This window comes from Macrobrachium nipponense, chromosome 41, assembly GCF_015104395.2.
Source record: "Macrobrachium nipponense isolate FS-2020 chromosome 41, ASM1510439v2, whole genome shotgun sequence".
Lineage (NCBI taxonomy): Eukaryota > Metazoa > Arthropoda > Malacostraca > Decapoda > Palaemonidae > Macrobrachium > Macrobrachium nipponense.
In genome coordinates, this window is record NC_061102.1 from 25,380,450 (window position 1) to 25,404,323 (window position 23,874).

The 23,874-nt window shown below is 41.9% G+C and overlaps 1 protein-coding gene across 7 annotated transcripts in view; it reads right to left on the reverse strand.

Moving 5' to 3' along the window:
- LOC135212618 (tigger transposable element-derived protein 1-like) overlaps nucleotides 1-23,874 on the reverse strand; it is a gene marked incomplete at its 5' end in the record, with an annotated part of 202,256 nt that overhangs the window by 140,721 nt on the left and 37,661 nt on the right. Inside the window, 6 exon segments of one of the 7 annotated variants that reach the window (XM_064246199.1) lie at nucleotides 6,820-6,984; nucleotides 7,109-7,162; nucleotides 7,287-7,355; nucleotides 7,486-7,548; nucleotides 7,676-9,280; nucleotides 12,660-12,804. Of the exon segments in view, the coding sequence (XP_064102269.1) occupies nucleotides 6,820-6,984; nucleotides 7,109-7,162; nucleotides 7,287-7,355; nucleotides 7,486-7,548; nucleotides 7,676-9,280; nucleotides 12,660-12,804 (2,101 nt within the window). 7 annotated transcript variants of the gene reach the window in all.

Here is a 23,874-nt window from a genome sequence, read left to right on the forward strand (position 1 = left end):
ACATATGTTGTAGGTATTAATAAACCTTGGTTCCTACCTGATTAGGCGGAAGACTTCGTGGCTACTGCCCAGGAGTCTGCTTCGCCTCAAGAGCCTCAGCGAGATATTGATCTATGGCTAAGAGTTCTTGTGGGTCTGCCAATGGGGTCTTATCCACTTACTCGGCAGAGCCTAAAGGCCTTTGTCATTGGGTGCTATTCCACTAACATGACAATACACCTTGTTCAAGGAGCACAACACCGATCCCGATCACCTGATCCTAACATCCATGTTAGTTCTAAAGATTGCAAGGAGTTATCCCCAAACTCCCTACAAACAACCAATAACTCGAAACATAAAATCACGTACACTTTATAAAAAAAAAAAAAAAAAAAAAAAAAAAAAAAAAAAAAAATTTAAAAAAAAAAAAAAAAAAAAAAAAAAAAAAAAACCTTTTACCCCCCTACTAGCCTATAATACCTGGTCCCCTACCAGCAGACACCAGCCGCCCATGCGACATCAGCACACTTGCTAGTAGGAAACCAAGCACATATCTGACAAGATGGGTTTATGTACATTTAAGATAAAAAAGATTTTTAAGGATCAGTCTTTTGCTCCAAGTCCCAGTACTGTATCTGCTGACACAAACGGACATAGAGAGAAGCATTTCTCATAGGTCACCCTTACATCCTTCAGGTAATGAGAGGCAAAAAAATGAATTGCATCTCAAATATGTAGTTTCTATGATATTCCTAGAGACATATTCTTTTGAAACGCTAGCGACGTTGCTACCGCCCTTACTTCATGAGTTTTAACTCTTAGAAGTCCGAAGGATTCATCCGGGCAATTCTTGTGCGCCTCAGTAATTACGCTTCTCACAAAGAAGGCTAAGGCGTTTTTAGACATGAGTCTTTTGGGGTTCTTCACAGCACACCAAAAACCCTGTTGACAACCTCCCATCTGCTTCTTTTTCTCCAAATAAAATTTAAGAGCCCTAACCGGGCAGAGAGACCTTTCTATCTCTCTACCTACCAGGTTAGATAGGCCTTTTACCTCAAAGCTCCTGGGCCAAGGTTTTGATGGGTTCTCATTTTTCGCCAGAAATGTCTGGAACGAACAGATAGCCGCATCTCCTTTAAACCCCACTTTAGAGTCCAGAGCGTGCAATTCGCTCGTCCTCTTGGCCGTCGCGAGGGACAATAGGAATAAACATTTCCTAGTAATGTCCCGGAAGGAGGCAAGATGTAGAGGTTCGAATTTGTCCGAGGCAAGGAATTTCAGGACCACGTCCAGATTCCAGCTAGGTGTTCTCGGAGTCCTTGATTTCGAAGTCTCGAAAGACCGAATCAAATCGTGGAGATCCTTATTCTCTGCAATCTCCCGCCCTCGATTCTGAATACTGCTGACAGCATACTCCTGTATCCCTTGATGGTAGACACAGAAAGTTGCGATTCCTCTCTAAGAAAAAGGAGGAAATCGGCAATGTTGGTTACAGAGGTACTGGAGGAGGACAGCTTCTTCGTCCTACACTATCTCCTAAAGACTTCCCACTTCGATTGGTATACTCGTCTCGTTGAAGATCTGCGGGCTCTAGCGATAGCGCTTGCAGCTTTGCGAGAAAATCCCCTCGCTCTGACGAGTCTTTCGATAGTCGAAAGGCAGTCAGAGCGAGACCGGGGAGGTTGTGATGAAACCTCTCGAAGTGGGGTTGTCTGAGTAGATCTGTTCTGCTTGGCAGAGACCTGGGGAAGTCCACTATCCACTCCAGTACCTCCGAGAACCATTCTTGGGCTGGCCAAAATGGGGCTATGAGGGTCAACCTCGTCCCCTTTGAAGACCACGAATTTCCTGAGTACTTAGGTCAGGATCTGAATGGGGAAAGGCGTAGGCGTCTAGGCCCGACCAATCTAGGAGAAACGCGTCGATTGCAAAGGCTCTTGGATCTTCTACTAACGAGCAAAATATCTCTACCCTTTTGGAGAGGAACGTAGCAAATAGGTCTATGTGAGGCCTCCCCCACAGGGACCACAGACTTCGACACACTTCTGCGTGTAGAGTCCACTCTGTGGGAAGGACCTGATTCCTCCTGCTCAGCCTGTCTGCTCTCACATTTCGTATCCCTTGTACAAATCTTGTGAGGAGAGTTATACCTCTTTCCTCTGTCCAGGTTAACAGATCTCTTGTTAGCGGATAGAGGGAGAACGAATGAGTCCCTCCTTGTTTGCGGATGTAAGCCAGAGCCGTGGTGTTGTTCGAGTTTATCTGAACCCCCCCGCCTCTGACTACCTCCTCGAAGAATCTTAAGGCCAGGTGTATGGCCACTAGCTCCTTGCAATTGATATGCCAAGACACCTGCTCCTTTGTCCAGGTGCCCGACACCTCCCTTGCTCCTAGCGTTGCTCCCTATCCCGACACTTCTGCGTGTAGAGTCCACTCTGTGGGAAGGACCTGATTCCTCCTGCTCAGCCTGTCTGCTCTCACATTTCGTATCCCTTGTACAAATCTTGTAGAGAGTTATACCCTCTTTCCTCTGTCCAGGTTAACAGATCTCTTGTTAGCGGATAGAGGGAGAACGAATGAGTCCCTCCTTGTTTGCGGATTGTAGCCAGAGCCGTGGTGTTGTCCGTGTTTATCTGAACCCCCCCGCCTCTGACTACCTCCTCGAAGAATCTTAAGGCCAGGTGTATGGCCACTAGCTCCTTGCAATTGATATGCCAAGACACCTGCTCCTTTGTCCAGGTGCCCGACACCTCCCTTGCTCCTAGCGTTGCTCCCCATCCCGACTCCGAAGCATCGGAAAATAACACTTGGTTGGGGTTCCGCAGGGCAAGGGACACGCCTTCGTTCTTCTTTAGAGGAATGATCCACCAATTTAAGTGATTCTTCACCTCCTGGGGAATTGGAAAAGTCTGAGAGTTGCCCCGTCTTCCAACTCCATACCTTTTTCAGGAAAAACTGAAGAAGGCAAAGGTGAAGAACTTCTCTAGCGAGGACAGAGTCCCTAACAGGCTCAAATATTCCCTCGCTGAACTGTGTTCTCTCTCTAAGAAGTTTGAGATCTTTGACAAGCCTCGAGTGATTCTCTCTTGCGAAGGAAACACCCGAGAATCCATCTGAATCCCCAGATAAACCAGGTTCTGGCTGGGGATCAGGTTGCGACTTCTCGAGGTTTACGAGTAATCCAGAGACTGTATCAGATTTCGTGTTATCATCAGGTCTCCAAACACTGGCTCTGCGACTTGGCCCTGATCAGCCAGTCGTCTAAGTAGAGGGAGATGTTGATTCCCTCTAGATGAAGCCATCAGGTTGGTGAAGACAGGCCGAAACAGAGCCCTGAATTGAAAAATCTTGCCCCCTATCATGAACCGAAGATATTTCTTCGACGAGTGGTGAATGGGGACGTGGAAATACGCATCTTGTAAGTCCAGCAAGACCATCCAATCTCCTGGACGTAGGGCTGACATCACCGAGGAGGACGTTTCCATTCGGAACTTCTTCTTTTTGTACAAATCGGTTCAGCGCGCTTACGTCCAGTACCGGTCTCCACCCCCCCCAAAGCCTTTGGCACTAGGAAAAGGCGATTGTAAAATCCCGGGGAGAGTGGATCCTGTACTAGTTCGATGGCCTCCTTTTCCCACATTTGATCCACCAATTGAAGGAATGTATCTTTCATTATAGGGTCTCTGTATCTTGCTGACAGTTCCCGAGGAGTACAGGTTAGGGGAGGAGACTGTCTTCGAAGGGGATGATGTATCCCTTCTTTAGAACCGAAACCGACCAAGAGTCGGCTCCTCTCCGCGCCAGGCTCCTGCGAAGTTCAGGAGTCTGGCCCCTACTGGTGTTTGGAGGATTTGCAAGTCATTTTCCTTTCTTGAAGGGCCTGAAGGAAGACCTTCCTCCCTTATCAGAGCTCTTCTTTCTGGAGGGGGGACGAGCCGTTGCACCTCCACGAAAGGGCTGCTGAGGAGGACGAGAGTCCTTCTTAATAGTTGAAACTACAGGGCGACTCTTCTTCGTTGTCTGCACAAGGAGGTCTTGTGTCGCCTTCTCAGTTAGTGAGCGAGATATATCTTTCACCAACTGAGAAGGAAACAGATGATCGGACAAAGGGGCGAACAATAACGCGGTTCTCTCACTAGGAGAAACAGCCTAGACAAAAAGGGACCATACTCCGATCTCTTCTTTAGCAAACCTGCTCCAAATAGGGAAGAAACCTCTCCCGAACCGTCTTGTACTGCCTTGTCCATACATGCCAGGACGCTATGAAGAACTTCTGGGTTATTAAGAAATTCCGAGTCCTGAGACTTCTTAGCAAGTACTCCGAGAGACCAGTCAGGAAATTGAAAAACTTCTAAGACGATGAATAGTCCTTTAAGAAGGTGGTTCAACTCCGAAATGCTCCATGTCGATCTGGCCAACCCTAAAGAGTGTCGTCTGGAGGCATCAACCAGATTCGAGAAGTCTGCGTCTGCTGATGCAGGGAGAGAAAGACCCATAGCTTCTCCTGTCCCGTACCAAATACCTCTCCTTCCAAGGAGTTTGGAAGGAGGCATGCAGAACACTGTTTTGCCCAACTCTTTCTTCATGCCATCCATGAATCTAGAGACTGGAGGGCCTTCTTCATAGAAATTGCTGGTTTCATCTTAAGGAAAGCAGAGGACTTTACTGTCGTAGTACTCGAGAAGAGCGAACGAGGCGAAGGAGGAGCGGCTGGGCTAAGAGAGTCTCCATACTCTTGAAGTAACAAGGAGGCTAAAGTCTTGTAGTTAGACAGTCCCTCATTTGTAGGGAGCTCGTCTTCTGACACCTCTTCTAAAACTCGATCGGAAGAGGGAGAACGTTCCCGTTTGGAGGATGAGTCTTTCCAAGACCTCCTTCGATCCGAAGGAGAGGTGCTTCTGTCTGGGGAAGAGCCACCAAATTCGGACACGAGTCTAGTCGAATCTTGCCTCATGGTTGATTTCAGACTCCTGACTCCTGACTCCTGACTCCTGCCTCCTCCTCCGTGCCTCCTGACTCCTGCCTCCTGACTCCTGCCTCCTGACTCCTGACTCCTGGGTGACTCCTCACTCCTGGCTCCTGCCTCCTGGGTGACTTCTCACTCCTGGCTGGCGCCACACGCCTATTAGGCTCCTCACACCTGGTTGGAGTCGTGCGCTTGGTTGACTCCTCACTCCTGTTAGGAGTCACGCGTTTAGTTGACTCCCGTCTGATTGACTCCTCACTCCTGGAAGGTTCCACCCGCCTGAATGACTTTTCACTCCTAGCAGGAGCCTTGCGTTTGGTTGGCTCCTCGCTCTTGCTAGGAGCCTCACTCCTGGTAGGAGCTTCGCTCCTGGCGGCAGGGACCTCCATACGTCTAGAGGACCTCTTGATGGGAAGGGAAGTATCTTTCCTTCGAGGAGGTTCCTTTGAAAGCACTCCTACTAACGACGATATCTGCTCTTGCATAGAGAGGAGGATTCTCTTAGTAGCCTCCTCTTTCTCCTCTTCGGGAGGAGGAGAAGGAGGAGGGGAGGTGTCTATGGGCTCCACGTCAACTACGGGTGACAATAGGGCTCTCTTTGCCCTCTTAACACAAAAAACAAAAAACATCCGAAGGAGACTCCTCAGGGAAGCGTTCCGGGCTCGAGTCAAGAGTCGGCGCCTTCCAACTCCTCTTCAATGGTCGCGAGCGATCAGAATCCCTCCAACCGCGTCTAGGAGACGAAGATCCCGACGACGAGAAACACTCACGCAGGACGCTTTTGCAATAGCGATCCCTGGCAGTCTGGGGTGTCACAGAGCCTGCCGAAGGGACACCTGATCGGTGGGGAATCTCCACAACCTCCTTACGGTTTTTGACATTCCTTCTCCTCTGGGCATGGGAGCTTGGAAGAGGTCTAGACCTGGGAGCGTTGTGGAGCCGACAAGATGCCCCCTCCACTACACTGGGGACACTCATATCACTGTCCACTGTACAATCACTAGCCTTACCTTGCAGAGCAGCCATTTTGTTTTTCATGATTTGAAAGCTGCTTTTAGATCCGCAAAGTTCTTTTGCCGAATCTGCAGGATCTGCAATAGGTGAAGAGGCTGAAAAGGAAGGAAAAGTGGCAATTCTTACAAGAGGGGAAGAAGTTCCCAAACTAGGAACTAGCTCATTAGATCTAGAACCACTCATACTTCTAGAGGAAGCTTTCCTCACTCTCTCTCTCTCTAACTTCTTCAAATAAGTAGATTCTTCCACTCTCTCTCACTCAAATTCTCACATTCCTTACAAGTATTAGTAAAAGAACATTCATACGGTGTGAGGATCTACCGAAGCTTTCGGCAACCTCACCTTACAGCCTACATTCACACAATATCTCATCACCATTCCGGCGTCAGACATTCTAAGAAAATTCCAAAGCAAGTCCACAAAAACAGTCCACAAAAGCGTATGCCAATCCAACAATCCAGATACGTCACCAAAAGTCGGTCAAGAAGATCAATTGTCGATGAAAAAAGAAAATCCAGTCAAGAGGAACCAAAAACAATGTTGATGGTCCGGGCGACAGAGGAAATCTGATTAGAAAACGGTAATGGTTCCTAGTCCTGCCACCCAGGGCAGGGCAGTAGATCACCTGACCTACCTGTAGCGTGTGCCGCGAAATTTGAATTTCTGTCGGGGACGACGGAGTCTATAGCTAAGTATATATCTGGCAGGGAAGTTGAATGTATAAAAATGAAAATTATACAATAGTAGTACATACCAAACTATATAATAAATACAATACAGTACAGTAATACATACTATACGTTCTACGTTATACTTGTACAATAAGCCTGATAATTTAAATAAAAATGAAAAATCCTTACCTAATGGACACTGATAAGGTGAAAAGGCTGAAGAGTTGGGGTTTGACAATGGCACCACTGTATCTGAAGCTGGAGAAAATGGAGATGCTACAGGTGACTTTGGAAAACCTTCGAAGGATTCAGCACCGGAAGATCCTTCATCGATTAGTAACGTTCTGCCAAATTCTTGAATAACGATAAAAAAAATAGGTTATGCAATAGTACATTTAGTACATACAGTGTACAGTAATGCCCAGTAAAATAACTTATGTATGTACGGTAAAATAAATTAAAAAAATTAATTTCTTACCAGACAGAGTTGGAGACGCTGGTGGGTCAACACATGGAAGGAGGTCAGGCAATTCTGGAATTAAAATTTTAAACAAATTTGGTTATACAACAGTACAGTACATAACATATGTACATACAGTAAAACAATTTATTTATGTAAGATACAATACAACAAAACTTTTAAAAAAGTTCCTTACCAGATAGATGTGGAGAGGCTAGTGGGTCATTTAGTGATGGGTTATCATTTTGAGGGTCACAGCTTGATCCTGCAAAGATAATAGAAAAAACTAGGTTATGCAACAGTATAGTATAAAACTGTACATGTACATATTTATGTTATATAGTATGTACTGTATACGTACTACAGTAATACAAATAAAAAAGTTAATTCCTTACCAGGGGAGGCTGCTGGAGATACAGGTACAACAGTTTCAGAGGGGTCAGAAGTGGTCACCACATCTGCAATGATTAAAATTGTGAGTTTTACTGTATGTAGTGGGTACTACATAAAATTTATTACAATTTACAAACATTTTTTTTATTACAGCATGTACAGTAAAACAAAAAGAAGTAAAGAACCTCTTACCTCCATCGAGAATGAGAGGTGGTACTGGAGACCTTTTCTTAAAGCCGTAAACCTCTAGTGTGGATTGGATGCTTTTTGTCATCTGCTTCTTTTTTACAGTCTCCTTGTAAAAGGTCATGGCATTTTGAACCTTTCTCTGAAAGCTTGAAGATCTTTCCAAACTAGGGTCCTGTGCCTCAATTATTGCCAGCCCTTGCTCAATAAGGGCCACAGCATGTGCCAAGCTTGTAGCACTTAATAACCGGGGCACTGGGGGTTGTGCCTCATCCTCCTCAATCATCTGCTGCTCCAGCTCAATGAAATCCTCTGCTGACAACTCCTCTCCATGGGACTGCAGCAGCTCGGTCACATCATCAGCTTCGACCTCCAAATTGAGCCTCTTGCTATAATTAACAATTTTCCTGGTCACACTATCGAGACTATCTTCCTTCTCAAAGCCAGGAAAGTTCATCACGAAATCTGGACAAAGTTTCTGCCAGGCCCCATTCAAATTAGATTGCTTGACCTCTTTCCAAGCATAGTCAATATTCCTCACAGCATCCAATATACTGTAGTTCTTCCAAACTTCCCTGACATCCAACTTTCTAGTTGTATTTTCGACGGCCTTGAGGACATTGCGAAATGTTCTCCTGGTGTAGTATGCCTTAAAGCTAGCAATGACTCCCTGGTCCATTGGTTGTAAAAGTGGTGTGGTGTTTGGAGGAAGGTAGACTACCTGCACATTGGGATAAATCTCACCCAAATGACCAGGGTGACCCGGGGCATTGTCTAACACTAGCAAGACCTTAAATGGCAGACCCTTTTTCTTCAAAAATAAATCAACTACCGGCAAAAAGTGATCATTGAACCACTCCTCAAAGACAGCAACAGTGACCCAGGCTTTCTTGTTAGCCTTCCAAATGACAGGGAGTTGAGGCTTGAAAATTCCCTTCAGTGCCCTTGGATTTTCAGCCAAGTAGACTAACAACGGCTTAAGCTTTAAGTCACCGCTAGCGTTACTACCAAGAAGTAAAGTCAGCCTCTCCTTACTGAATTTATGGCCTGGTGCTATCTGCTCCTCCTTGGAAATGTATGTACGACGAGGCATGCGCTTCCAAAATAAGCCTGTTTCATCTACATTGAAAACTTGATCAGCGGTATAACCTCCATCCTTAATTATCTTCGCCAAACAAGCAGGAAATCTTGATGTTGCATCCTGGTCTGCACTAGCAGCCTCACCCTGCAGCTTAAGGTTGTGCAAATTTGCACGTCTCTTAAAGCGATGAAACCAGCCTTTGCTGGCTGTAAATATTTCAACTCCACTACTTTCCCCTCTCTTCAGCACTACTGCCCTATGCAACTCCATTGCCTTCTCTTGAATCAAACCATAGCTCACAGGATCATTTCGCTGGATTTGATCTTCAAGCCAGACCGTCAATAATTTCTCCATCTCCACAATATTGGTGTTGTGTTGCTTTCCTAACCTAGATATACTTTTCATTGTAACAGTCATCATTGAATCACCGCCTTTAACATGGTCTAAGACCCGTTCTTTGCCCTTAACTATTGTTTGAACAGTAGTCCTGCTCAAACCAAGGGCACGGCCGATATCAGTGTTTGTCTCGCCTGAAAGAAAAGCATCTGTTTAACCAAGGCCAAGCATACGTTATTAAAAATTAGGCTGCATGATGTCCCCCTACTGTACCGTACATTCAAAAGACTGCCACGCAAGTCTGTACTACCTATTCTTTAATAGGGTAAAATATTGCCCATGATACACTGATCGCTAAATTTGCATCTTTTCGCTCTATATTACTTAATAGGTCAAACAACAAGAAAATGAAAATTTCATTAAACTTTCAAAAGAGTGAAGTGTAAAAAATGAGTTCTGCTATTATAAAAACTGCCAACTGAAATAAAATAAATATCTAATGTAAGCAAGATGAGATGTCTTTCTACATGCTGTCCCCCCTAATCTGCAGATGTAGGCTACTGTATTGTAGTAATTCCATATGCTTTATGTCAATTACAATTAACTACATAATATAATTACCTGTTCTATTATGCAACAATTGTAAATATAATTTATTTCATAAAATCGTGATTCAATTAATACGTATAAACTAAGATTTTATTACTCGGGCACGACTGAGCAACCTACGTATTCTCTTGATCATGTGAAGGGCCATTACAAAGACTTCAAATGGACATGCGTACTGCTACTATCATATTTATGTACAAAAATATAAAAAAAATACCCTGTATTACATTTTTCATAAACATTTTAAACATAAAAGACGAAAACTTATACCAAAAAGCCGAAGTTTCATTTAAAAAATGTGTTATAATTGACTTCTAAATTAATAAAATATAACTACGTGAAGTCTTTGTATGTAAATGTATTTTCCGGAACAGCGGTGGACAAGAACGAACATGCAAATCAATTTTTGATCACGTGGAGGGATATTTATGTGCAGAAATGAAAATCCCCTACACGTAATACATTTTCATGCACATTTTAAGCATAAAAGCATTAACATTTACTATTAATGACACATCGATTGCTAAATTTGCATATTTGAAACATTTTCGGGGTGGCAGGCAGCGGCGTACAAGAACTAACATGTGTAACGATCTTTGATCACGTGGAGGGATATTTATGTGCAGAAATAAAGATCCCTATACATAATACATTTTCATGCAGATTTTAAGCATAAAAGCATAAACATTTATTAATGACACATCAATTGCTAGATTTGGATTTTTTAAACATTTTCAGAAGATCGGCAGGCAGCGGCGGACAAGAATGAACATGAAAAATATCCTCTGATAATGCAGACGGCAGTTATAAAAGCTGCCTTTGTATCATATTTATGTACAGAAATAAAAATATGTAATACGTATATACATTTTCATACATATTTTAAACATAAAAACATGAACATTTATAAATCAAAACATTGCTCGCAAATTTGCACTTTTTTAACTATATTTTCGGAAGAGCGGCAGGCGGCGGCATAGAACAGCGTCATGGGCAGATAGTTTACCCTAATACCTAAGTATGTAATAACTCTTAACCCTTAAACGCCGACTGGACGTATTTTACGTCGACATTTTTTGTCTCTCGGGTGCCGACTGGACGTATTTTACGTCGACATACAAAAGTTTTTTTTAAAAATTCGCGGAAAAATACTTTTAGGCCTACCAGCCGAAAACTCTTGAATCACGAGCCTTGGGGGATGATGGGAGTTCACGGATCAAGGTGTTGTTTTGTTTACAATCATTACGCAGGCGCGCAAGCGCGAATTTCTTTCTTGCCACACTAAAAAGTATCAGTGACACATCTCAAAAATAATTTCGTCACTTTGACAATTTTTGTACCATTTTAAATTAGCCGTTACATGAAGTATTATATATGAAAATGTGCGCATTTTTATGTAGAATACAACAAAAAATACTCATGATTGTAGCTTTTATAAGTTTTGAGACATTTTCATAAATAACGATAAGTGCTAATTTCAACTTCGGTCCAACTTTTGACTACCAAAATGGTCGAAAAAACGCAATTGTAAGCTAAAACTCTTATATTTTAGTAATATTCAATCATTTACCTTCATTTTGCAACTAATTGGAAGTCTCTAGCACAATATTTCGATTTATGGTGAATTTATGAAAAAACTTTTTCCTTACGTCTGTGCGGTAACTCTTCCGAAAAAATCATACGTGCGATTGTGGTAATGTTTGCACCATTTTACATTAGCCGTTACATGAAGTTTTACACTATATGAAAATGTGCGCAATTTCATGTAGAATACAACAATAAAATAATTGATGGTTGTAGCTTTTCTCCTTTTTGAAAAATTTGCATATAAATCACGATAAATAGAAAAAAAAACCACGTTCGGTCAAATTTGACTCTACCGAAATGGTCGAAAAATGCAATTATATGCTCAAATTCTTACAGTCTAGTAATATTCAGTCATTTACCTTCATCTTGAAACAAATTTGAAGTCTCTAGCACAATATTTAGATTTATGGTGAATTAAAAAAAAAAAAAAAAAAAAACTTTCCTTCCCTCCGCGCGCGGATTCTCCGCAACAAATCTCCGAAAAGCGTACGTCCCATTCTCGGAATATTTGCTCCGTTTCATATTAGGCATTTCATAGTTTTATATATGAAAATGTGCGCAATTTCATTTAGAATAAAACGAAAAATATTTGAAGGTTGTAGCTTTTCTAATTTCCTAAATAATTGCATATAAAAAAAAATATCAAAAAATTGACATTCGGTCAACTTTAACTCGTCAGATATGGTCGAAAACTGCAATTGTAAGCTAATACTCTTACAGTATAGTAATATTCAATAATTTCTCTTCATTTTGAAAGAAATTGGAAGTCTCTAGGACAATATTTAGATTTATGGTGAATTTTTGAAAAAAATATGTTTACGTCCGCGTGTTACGAATTCATGCATTATTTTGTGATAATATTTTACCTGTGTTGCTTTTATCGTTTCACACTGTGTTATATACCAAAATGATCACAATTTAGTGTACATTACAACGAAAAAAAAGTAACTTGTTACCTTTAACCGTTTTGCGCACAGCGCTATTTGAATACAATTATATATGAAATTTCATTTTTGCACTATCATATATCGCATTATTTATATATGATAATGATAATTTTTTTCATTTCTGATGGTTGCATACTAAACTTCAGCCAATGACCAAAAAAGGAGCCAAAAATGAACTCTTAATCTTGAAAACTAAGTGTGCTGTGATTTTTCTTTTTAAATATTTTTTCCGCTTCCGCTCTCACTCCGAAATACCTCCGGCACACGGGAGACAATTTTTATTTTACCGCTTTGGCGTTTAAGGGTTAATAAAAAATTTTAAAATCATTTGTATACCCTTTACTATGGTCTGAACGGTACTTCTACAAATTTTTCATGCCAGAGTTGATGACCTTACAGGGAAACATTGGCCTAGTAAACAAAGTCTTACCTCTTTCAGAACGCTTGATGATATCATATTTCGTTTCCAGCGATATCGTCTTCCTCTTCTTAATGTCATTTCCATGGGACGTAGTAGCTACACGTTTAGGACCCATGATGAATGAACTTGGGCAGCAAGTACCAATCTGGGTAAACTAAAACACTGCTCTATGAACTCTGCTTTTGTGGGTACTAGTTCAATATTCCTTTGCCGTTAAGCATATGTGTGACTGACCCAGGCAGCAGGCAGGTCGTTCTCCGGTCAAGTACTACAGCACAGTACAATATACACAAAAAATAACAATTTGTCAAAAATTGTATTTTTCCTAACTATACAAACCTGAGGTCCTTTAACAATAGGAATTAACTTACGGCGTAGCTGGAATTACGGCCGTTGAATCTTGAACAAGGTGGTTAGGCAGTAACTACTGTGGGGCTAGCCTGCCCAGATGTAAACACTCCACTTAGCCTTTCAGCCCAGGTTCAGATTGAGGGGTGGCATGAGGTGGGCATATTTGTTAACCCTTAAATGCCGACTGGACGTATTTTACGTCGACATTTTTTGTCTCTCGGGTGCCGACTGGACGTATTTTACGTCGACATACAAAAGTTTTTTTTAAAAAATTTGCGGAAAAATACTTTTAGGCCTACCAGCCGAAAACTCTTGAATCACGCGCATTGGGGGCTAGCTGGGAGTTCACGGATCAAGGTGTTGTTTTGTTTACAATCGTTACGCAGGCGCGCAAGCGCGAATTTATTTCTTGCCGCACTAAAAAGTATCTGTGACACATCTCGGAAATTATTTCGTCACTTTGACATAATTTTTTTACCATTTTAAATTAGCCGTTACATGAGTATTATATATGAAAATGTGCGCATTTTTATGTAGAATACAACAAAAAAATACACATGATTGTAGCTTTTAACAGTTTTGAGATATTTTCATATAAAATAACAATAAGTGCAAAATTTCAACCTTCGGTCAACTTTGACTCTACCGAAATGGTCGAAAAACGCAAATTGTAAGCTAAAACTCTTATATTTTAGTAATATTCAATCATTTAACTTAATTTTGCAACTAATTGGAAGTCTCTAGCACAATATTTTGATTTATGGTGAATTTATGAAGTAATCCTTAACATCATCTTTCTAGTAAAATTATCCTAAAATTACCAGAGAAAAAACAAAATTAAGAAAATGTCAGTAAGACTGACTCGCTCACTCTTAAAAGAAGTGTCGGTATGATATAGGGGCGAGTGTGGAACACTACCACGAGACAAACACCAATTAGAACTTCCCTATCAGAATCCCCTTAAGAGAGAGCCGATACCAACGGGCGATGCAGCCTCTACTACTACTACTAGAGGACGCCACGGACAGCAGCGCCCCTAGCGGTCATCCTTAAATAAAATATAAATACATCTTGTCCTGCAAGGGGGGGAAAACAAACAATAAAAAGGGATGGGTTTCATAGGGCGACACGAGCCAATCACCCAGAAATAGATTTTTCCTTCGTCAAAATCCCTTTTGTTTTCGGCTCAGCTCGTGTCGGCCTATGAAAGAGTACCAGAGAAACAGACAAGATGGAAAAGGGAAAAATGAAAAACATATTAAAATGATGGATATAATATAAGTAAATCAATACAGCATACAAATTAAGTACTTAAACTAACTTATTACAGTAATCAATAACAGAATGTTAGTAAACTTAAAGTACTTAAATGGTAGTAACAAAATCATAAATATGCATGTAAAACAAGGAAATGAATTTACTTTAATTTAGAACATATAAGTACAATTATTATACATATTGCCCTACCCTAGCATAAAATAAGGGAGGTTACCCCATCATCATTAATACAATTAATACAATTAATTCAAATATGTACAAACACATTGTGACTGAAGTTATCACAAATCCAATTGGAGAATTTATACAAAACATATTGTGGCCTACCCTAGCATAAAAATAAGGGTAGGACCACTGAAGTACATATCAGTACAAGGGTGGTTGTCCCTAGCAAAAAAATAAGGGACAAACCACTACAACACACAACGGCTAAGGCTATGCTGCTGAGTAGCCTGGTGATAGGTTGAGGCATGTTGGTTGAAGTAGGTAGAAAGGAGACCTGGATTAATACTACAACTACTAAGCAGTATCAGGGGAAACTATGTTTCCCGCTGCTACTGCTGAAAACTTTAAAGATTCCAAGGACTTTAAATAATGTCGTTAAAGACTGTCGGGGATTTCCATCCAGTATACTTTCTAAGATCCTCAAAGTTCATATGTTGGAAATAATTAATAGAGGTGGCTACTCCCCTGATATCATGTGCTTTTGGAATGACTCAGGGTTGGCTTGTTTAATGAAGTAAAGGATTTGCTGTCTAATACCTTTAACTGACAAAGTACCACCTTTTTCTCTCATGAAGAGAAGCACCAGAGGATCTAGAAGAAGTACGAGAAAGAAAGGCTCTAAGAGTTGATACTGGGCAGAGAGAAGGATCCTGTGGAAGTGGGATAACCTTCCAAGGAGCCCACCTTGCAAGAGGATCTTCATTTTGGCTAAAAAGCTACGATCCGGAGCAAGTAGAACTTCTCCTGATGGGAGGAATTCCACATGACCCGCATCCCTGGATAGAGCCGACAGTTCTGAAATTCTCGCTCCTGAGGCTAGGCTTAATAAGAATAATGTCTTCCTCAGGAGCATTATGAATGTACAAGATGAGTTGTCAGTATCTGAAGCTAGTTTGAGAACATCATTTAAAAACCATGAAACAAACTGTAAGTAGGCCTCTGAGAAGGTCTAAGTCTAGCACAGGCTTTAGGGATAGATGTGAAATAAGATTCAGTCAAATCTATCTGAAAACCTACTTGAAAGATTTTCTTCAAAGCCGACTTATGAGTGGTAATCGTGCTAGCTGCTAAACCTTTTTCAAATAAAGATCTGAAAAAGGATATAGCCAAATTAACTGTCATGGTTGGTTGTAGTGTTCGATTCTCTCAAGAAAGATGCTAATTTCTTAACAGCTGAGTCATATTGTCTTAATGGTTGACTCCCTTTTATCTGATTCTAGGAAGAGAATATTCTGTGGATCAATGTCAGCATCTTTATTAGCCGCAAACTTCATGAAGTCCATAAAGTTAGGGTCTGGAGAGTTCCTGAGGAAGCGAACACAGTCCTCATTTGTACTGATTGTGATAAGTTTGGGTTGGGGAATCCGTTGAGGTCGGAGACCCAATTCCAAAAAGAAGTGGATACCAGTTGCTCTTGGGCCAGTTCGGTGCAATCAGAGCTATTATCCCTTTGAAAGACCTTAGTTTGTCTAGGACTTTCAAGAGAAGATTCACTGGAGGAAAAACATAAATTCTCCTCCATTGATTCCAATCCAACGACAGGGCGTCCGTGGCATAAGCCAGAGGGTCCAGGTTGGGGGCCACATAGCAAGGGAGCTTGTGGTTTGCTTGTGAGGCGAAGAGGTCCACTTGGAGACCTGGGACTCTCCGGCTTACCCACTGGAATGACCCGACGTCCAGAGACCACTCTGATTCCAGAGGGACTGACCGGGACAGGGCGTCTGCTATCACATTTCTTACTCCTGCCAGGTGAGTGGCAGACAGATGCCATTTGTGTTTGCTTGCTAATGCAAAGATGGCTATCATGACATGGTTCACATGTTTGGATTTGGACCCTCCTCTGTTGATGCAATGAACTACCACTGCACTGTCCAAAACTAGCCTTAGATGAGACTTTTCGGGGGAAGCAGTCTCTTCAGAGTAAGAAATACTGCCATTGCTTCCAACACATTTATGTGAAGCTGGCGAAATTGAACTGACCAAGTCCCTTGAACTTGTTTGAACTGAGAGTATCCCCCCCACCCGGACAGGGATGCGTCCGTGTGAATGGTTAACATTGGGAGGGGATATTGAAGGGGTACTTTCTTGGCTAAGTTCTTTACTTTTGACCAAGGCCGTAGTTGGTTGCGGAGGATCTGTGGGATTACTGACAACTGTTCTCGATATTAAGGATTACTTTCATAGGGCGACACGAGCCAATCACCCAGAAATAGATTTTTCCTTCGTCAAAAATCCCTTTTTCCTTACGTCCGCGCGGTAACTCTTCCGAAAATAATCATACATGCGATTGTGGTAATGTTTGCACCATTTTAAATTAGCCGTTTACATAAAGTTTTATATATGGAAATGTGCGCAATTTTATGCACAATACAAACTAAAAATACCCATGGTTGTAGCTTTTATCAGTTTTGAATATTTTCATATAAAAAATGAAAAGTGACAAATTTTCAACCTTCGGTCAACTTTGACTCTACCGAAATGGTAAAAAAACGCAATTGTAAGCTAAAACGCTTATATTCTAGTAATATTCAAGCATTTAACTTCATTTTGCAACAAATTGGAAGTCTCTAGCACAATATTTCGATTTATGGTGATTTTATGAAAAAAATAACATTTTCTTTACGTCCGCGCGGTAACTCTTCCGAAAAAATCATACGTCCGATGTGGTAATGTTTGCACCATTTTTAAACTAGCCGTTACATAAACGTTTTATATATGAAAATGTGCGCAATTTCATGTATAATTCAACAAAAATAGTTGAAGGTTGTAGCTTTTCTCATTTTGAAATATTTACATATAAACTCCTTAAATCAACGATAAATAGAAAAAAAAACCACGTTCGGTCAAATTTGACTCTACCGAAATGGTCGAAAAAACGCAATTGTAAGATAAAACTCTTACAGTCTAGTAATATTCAGTCATTTATCTTCATCGTGAAACAAATTCGAAGTCTCTAGCACAATATTTAAATTTATGGTGAATTTAAAAAAAAAAACTTTCCTTCCCTCCGCGCGCGGATTCTCCGCCACAAATCTCCGAAATGCGTAAGTCCCATTCTCGGAATATTTGCTCCGTTTCATATTAGGCATTTCATAGTTTCATATATGAAAATGTGCGCAATTTCATGTAGAATAAAACGAACAATATTTGAAAGTTGTAGCTTTTCTTATTTCCGAAATAATGGCATATAAAAAAACAAAATCATTATAAAAAAAATAAAAAAAAATTCGACATTCGGTCAACTTTAACTCGAAAACTGCATTTGTAAGCTAATATTCTTACAGTATAGTAATATCCAATCATTTGTCTTCATTTTGTGAAAGAAATTGGAAGTCCTCTAGGACAATATTTAGATTTATGGTGAATTTTGAAAAAAAATATGTGTTTACGTCCGTGCGTTACGAATTCATGCATTATTTTGTGATAATATTTTCTGTGTTGCTTTTATAATTTTACAATTTGTTATATACCAAAATGATTGCAATGTAGTGTACATTACAACGAAAAAAAAAGTAACTTGTTACCTTTAACCGTTTTGCGCACAGCGCGATTTGAATACAATTATATATGAAATTTCGTTTTTGCGCTATCATATATCGCATTATTTATATATGATAATGATAATTTTTTTCATTTCTGATAGTTGCATACTAAACCTTCAGGCAATGACAAAAAAAGGAGCCAAAAATGAACTCTTAATTTTCAAAACTAAGCGCGCTATGATTTTTGAAAAAAATATTTTTTCCGCTTCCGCGCTCACTCTGAAACGTCTCCGGCACACGGGAGACATTTTTTTTTTTACCGCTTCGGCGTTTATGGGTTAAAGGACTCAGGTTTGTATAGTTAGGAAAAATACAATTTTCGACAAATTGTTATTTGTTCCAATACGAATATAAACCTTCGGTCCTTTAACAATAGGAAGACTCACTGATTGGTGGGAGGAATCTGAGTAAGCCTCTATAACTGAATGGAGTTCTGCGCACCTAGGCTACTCCTCCTGGTCGTAAGAGCGAGGAGGAGTGCCCTTCTGCCTCTGACGACTTGATCGGAGTATAGGAGCTGCGTGATCAAGAGTCAGACTTCTGGGCCTTTTCGAAATGAGTGAGGGATCGTGACTCATCCGAAAAAGAGCTGTGAAGAATATTGGCGTTGGAGACATTAATGCAAAGTTCTGGGAAGGGTTTGCATTATTGCCAGTTTCCTTCCTCCCCTTGCTAGAGGAAGGAGCGGGACTGCTTCTATGATTCTGATAAGAAACATAAAATGTTATTGTTATAATACAATTAAGTTTGTTCATACTTACCTGGCAGATATATATAGCTGTATTTTCTGACATCCGACAGAATTTCAAAACTCGCGGCACACGTAGTGGGCGGCCAGGTGGTAGTACCCATTCCCGCCGCTGGGAGGCGGATATCAGGAACCATTCCCATTTTCTATTCATATTTTATCCATGACCCTTGTCTCCTGAGGGGAGGAGGGTGGGCACTCTAATTATATATATCTGCCAGGTAAGTATGAACAAACTTACTATGAGACTCAGGGTCTCTGTAACACGGTTTTTTGGACTTTGCTCCTTGTCAAAGCATCGGATGTAGCTGAAAGTTGACATATGTATATTTTACAACCACACACAAATTTTGTCAGCATTATCAATAACCTAAACCCGATAGTTTTGATTTTTATAGAGTAAAAATGAACTAGCAACGCCATGGCCAATGATTACGAGCCAAGAGTCGAAAAACATTCATTACGTAAGCAAGGTAAACAAACACATTTTGACTAAATGTTGCCCCGCCCATCCACAGACAGAAATGCCATCGGCTCTGAAACCCAAAGACTTTATGAATGGCGGAACGATACATAGATCAGTGCTAGCGTAGTAATACCACTGTAGCAGTAGTGCCGCAACAGTATAGCAGTAATATACATGAATTAAACGTTTAGACCAACTGCTGGGATCCTTGAGGATCATTTAGCACTTCTTACAACTACTCGAGAAATTAGTTTTTATAGCCAGAAGTTAAATTTTCTAATCCAACAATGCCCATGGTAGCCTTCAGTGTTATCCTGAATTATAACGAGGCGAAAGTGGGTGGAGCCTCATGAAGTCACCATTCTGACGATAATTATTGGTGAAGGTTTAAAGCCAGTATACAGTACCGGCTATTTTTTTTTCAGTAAATAGGTAGATAGCCAATAAATAAAAATTGCTTGACATTGGATATAGCAGTATCAAATCAAGCTTGTCTACTATGTTTTTGTATTACCAACTATTCCCTACATCTTGTCAATCTGATTGTGACCTATAAAGTAGACTGTAATTTCTTAGGAAACTTATTTTGGGAGTGACTAATAATCGAAGTGTTTTTGTATTTATTAACATATTTTGTTGGTTTGTTCATTATGACAATTATCAGTGGGGAGGTTCCAGAGTTCATAAAGGTGTACTGCTTTGCTTGTATTTAAATTTGTATTGTCAATTGTTTGCCAGAGGATCTTTTAGCCATTCGTTACGTATAGCCAATCATCCATCGAGAAAGAGGGAAGAAATGATGTCATAAGTTACGTAAACGAGTGCGTTCGAAACCTTTTCTCTGAGTAAGTTGGCCCTGTCTTTCCAAAAAAGGTCACTTTTACATTATAAGTACCAAATTTATTCAACCTACGTAGTGCAGAATACACTCAAAATTTATGTGTTGATATAATATGTATTCTGAATAAGCGTTATATTTATGAAATGCATAGATAAAAAGTTATTGCGAAAAAACCGTGTTACAGAGCCCTGAATCTCATAGTAATTGTATTATAACAATAACATTTTGTTCATGAAACTTACCTGTCAGATATATATATAGCTGAATCCCACCTTCGGATGTGGGAAGAGACAGAATAGGATTTTTTAGGAAACTTAAATTAAGTAGATGATGTACTTCTTGGTTCCTTACCTGTTAGCAAAGTAGACTCTGTGATTACTGTCACTTAAGCCTGCTTCTGCTTTTATCAGAGTTGCCAGCCAGGTGTAGAACTGTAGTGCTGGTGCACTTCTGGATGCTCTGTCAACGGGGACGTGACCTCAACGTGACAAGACCATCAAGCCAAACATATGGGAGAGTAACACAGCAACCAGACCACCACCTGACCAACTAACCAAAAAACCCCTGACAGTTAAACTAAAGAATGGGAGATTTCCACAGAAGATATCACCATCAACCAAAAAAAACACAACAATAAAACTAACCTAAACTAAGCTAAGGGATAGGGAGAGAGCTACCTTCAGCCCCAAAAACTGTGTCTGCCAAAATGTATGGCCCCAAGAACTACAGTTCTCGTAAATCGTTCTCACATCCCGGAGGTAATGTGAGGCGAATACGGAATTGCTCCTCCAAAAGGTGCTATCAAGGATATCTTTGATAGACATATTCCTATGGAAGGCAAGAGAGGTAGCTACGGCTCTGACTTCGTGAGCTTTCACTTTTAAGAGGCTCAAATCAGTCTTCTGGCAAGATGACGTCCCTCAAAAAGAAAGCCACAGCATTCTTCGACAACGGCAAATCTGGTCTTTTCACCGAGCACCAAAGATTACCTGAGGGACCTCTTATCTCTTTAGTTCTATGAACATAGAAACTCTTGGCCAAGGATTAGACGGGTTCTCATTTTAGCCAAGAAAGTTGGGCTCAACGAGCAGATAGCGTTGTCCCCCTTGAAGCCCACTAGGCTACTGAACGCTTGGATTTCACTAACTCTCTTCGCCGTCGCCAGAGAAGTTAGGAAAAGCGCTTTCTTCATCAAGTTCCGTAGAGAAGCTTCGTGGAGAGGCTCAAAGGGACTTAACATTAGATGTTTAAGAACCACATCGAGGTTCCATGAGGGTGGTCTCGCTTGTGGAATCTTGGAGGTTTCGAACGACCTTAAGAGATCGTGGAGATCCTTGTTGTCAGAGAGGTCCAGTCCTCTGTGTCGAAAAACGGCCGACAACATACTCCTATAAACCCCTAATTGTCGGGACTACCAATTTTTGCACATTTCTTAAGTAAAGCAAGAAATCTGCTATCTGGTTCACAGAGGTCGTGGAAGAGGAAATTCCTTCCTTTCTGCACCATGCCCTGAAGGAGGCCCACTTGATTGGTAGACAGCTCTTGAAGAGGCTCTCTAGCATTAGCGATTGCTCTCGCAGCTGCTTTCGAAAAACCTCTCGCTCTGGCCAACTTTTCGATAGTCCTTTGAACGCAGTCAGGGCCAGAGAGGAGAGGTTTGGTTTTGGATGATACCTTTTGAAGTGATGGCGTGTTTTGAGTAGATCTCTCCTCCAGGGCAACGTTCTTGGGAAGTCCACAAGTAAAGTCATGACCTCTGTGAACCATTCTCTTGCTGGCCACATCGGGGCGATCAGAGTCAACCTTGTCCCTTCTGAAGCTGCGAACTTCCTCATGACTTCCCCCATGATCTTGAATGGGGGAAAGGCGTAAAGATCTAGGTCTGTCCAGCTCCAGAGCAACGCATCCACCGCAATTGCTCCTGGATCCAGGACCGGGGAGCAATACAGAGGAAGCCTCTTCGTCCTCGACGTAGCGAACAGGTCGACTAGAGGACGTCCCCACAGCTTCCATAGTTGCTGACAGACTTCCTGGTGCAAGGTCCACTCTGTTGGCAGAATTTGATTTTGACAACTGAGAAGGTCCGCCTTGACGTTTCTGTACCCTGCCACGAATCCGTCGGATCTTGATCTGCCTTACGTCTGCCCATAGCAGAACTTCCCTTGCTAGGAGAAAAAGGGATCGGGAGTGAGTTCCTCCCTGATTCTTCAGATATGCAAGGGCTGTGGTGCTGTCCAAGTTGACTTGAATGACCTTGCCTGACACTTTTTTTTTTTTTTTTTTTGCACTTTCCTTCGAAGAACCTGCAGCGACAGGTTGATCGCTGCCAGTTCCTTCACATTGATGTGCAGGCTACCTGTTCCCCTCTCCAGGAGCCTGACACTTCCTCCCCTCCTAGTGTTGCTCCCCAACCGGAAATGGAAGCGTCTGAGAACAACACTAGGTCGGGGCTCAGAAGATTAGGGATAAGCCCCTCTTGCAACTTCTGAGGGTCGAGCCACCATCTTAAGTGGTCTTTCACTGGGTTTGAGATCCTTAGGATCGCATTCAGGTCCTCCTTGGCTTTCCATTCTTCCGCTAGGAAAAATTGAAGAGGCCTGAGGTGCAGTCTTCCCAAGGAGACAAACTTTCCAGCGAGGAAATGGTGCCCAGCAGGGACTCATCCATTCCCTCGCCGAGCAAGTCTCTCTCCCTAGGAAGGCTGAGCTTCTCTAAGCCTAGCTGCTGACGTTCCTGGGATGGAAACGCCCGAAAAGCCACTGAATCCATCTGAATCCCCAGATACACGATGGACTGTGTCGGGGTCAGATGTGACTTTTCGGAGTTGACTAAAAGGCCCAGGGACTTTGCTAGGGCTAACGTTGATTGAAGGTCCTCCAGACATTTTCTTCTCGATGACGCTCTGATCAGCCAATCGTCGAGGTATAGAGATATCCTGATCCTGAAGAATGCAGCCACCTCGCTTACATTCAATCATTATTACTGTAAAAACCATCGGGGCCGAGCTGAGGACCGAAACAAAGAGCTCTGAATTGCCAAACTCTGTTGCCTAAGACGAATCTCAGGTACTTCCTTGAAAGAGGGTGGACGGGGACGTGAAAGTACGCGTCCTGCAGGTCTAGAGACACCATCCAGTCGCCAGGTCTCAAGGCTCCTAGCACTGACTGAGGCGTCTCCATCTTGAACTTGCTTTTCTCCACAAAAAGATTGAGCCTGCTCACATCCAGGACTGGGCGTCAACCCGACGACTGCTTCAGCACCAGGAAAATCCTGTTGTAGAAGCCCGGTGACCCCAGGTCCACGACTTGCTCCACCGCTCTTTTTTCGACCATCTGGTCTAAAAGATCGAAAAGGATGCTTTTCTTCTCTCCCTGATAAGACGGAGAGAGGTCTCTGGGAGTTGATGTTAGAGGAGGAGGATGTAAAAAGGGGATCTTGTACCCTTGCTCTACGATCTTGAGAGTCCAAGGGTCCGCCCCTCTCTGCCTCCATGCATCCGCAAAGAACTTCAGTCTGGCCCCGACTGGCGTCTGAAGGACAAGATCTTCATTTGGTAGTTTTTGGTTTAAATGAAGCTCTTCCTCTTGAAAAACCTCTCCCTCGAGGAGCTGCTCTCGAGGGGGGTGCTCCGCGAAAGGGTTTAACTTTCTTCGGGGGTCTCACAAACGAAGATGTAGAAGGAACTGCTGGGCGCCTTGAAGACTGTGCTAAGAGGTCCTGGGTCGCCTTCTCCTGCAAACTAGTCGCAAGATCTTTCACCATAGCCTGGGGGA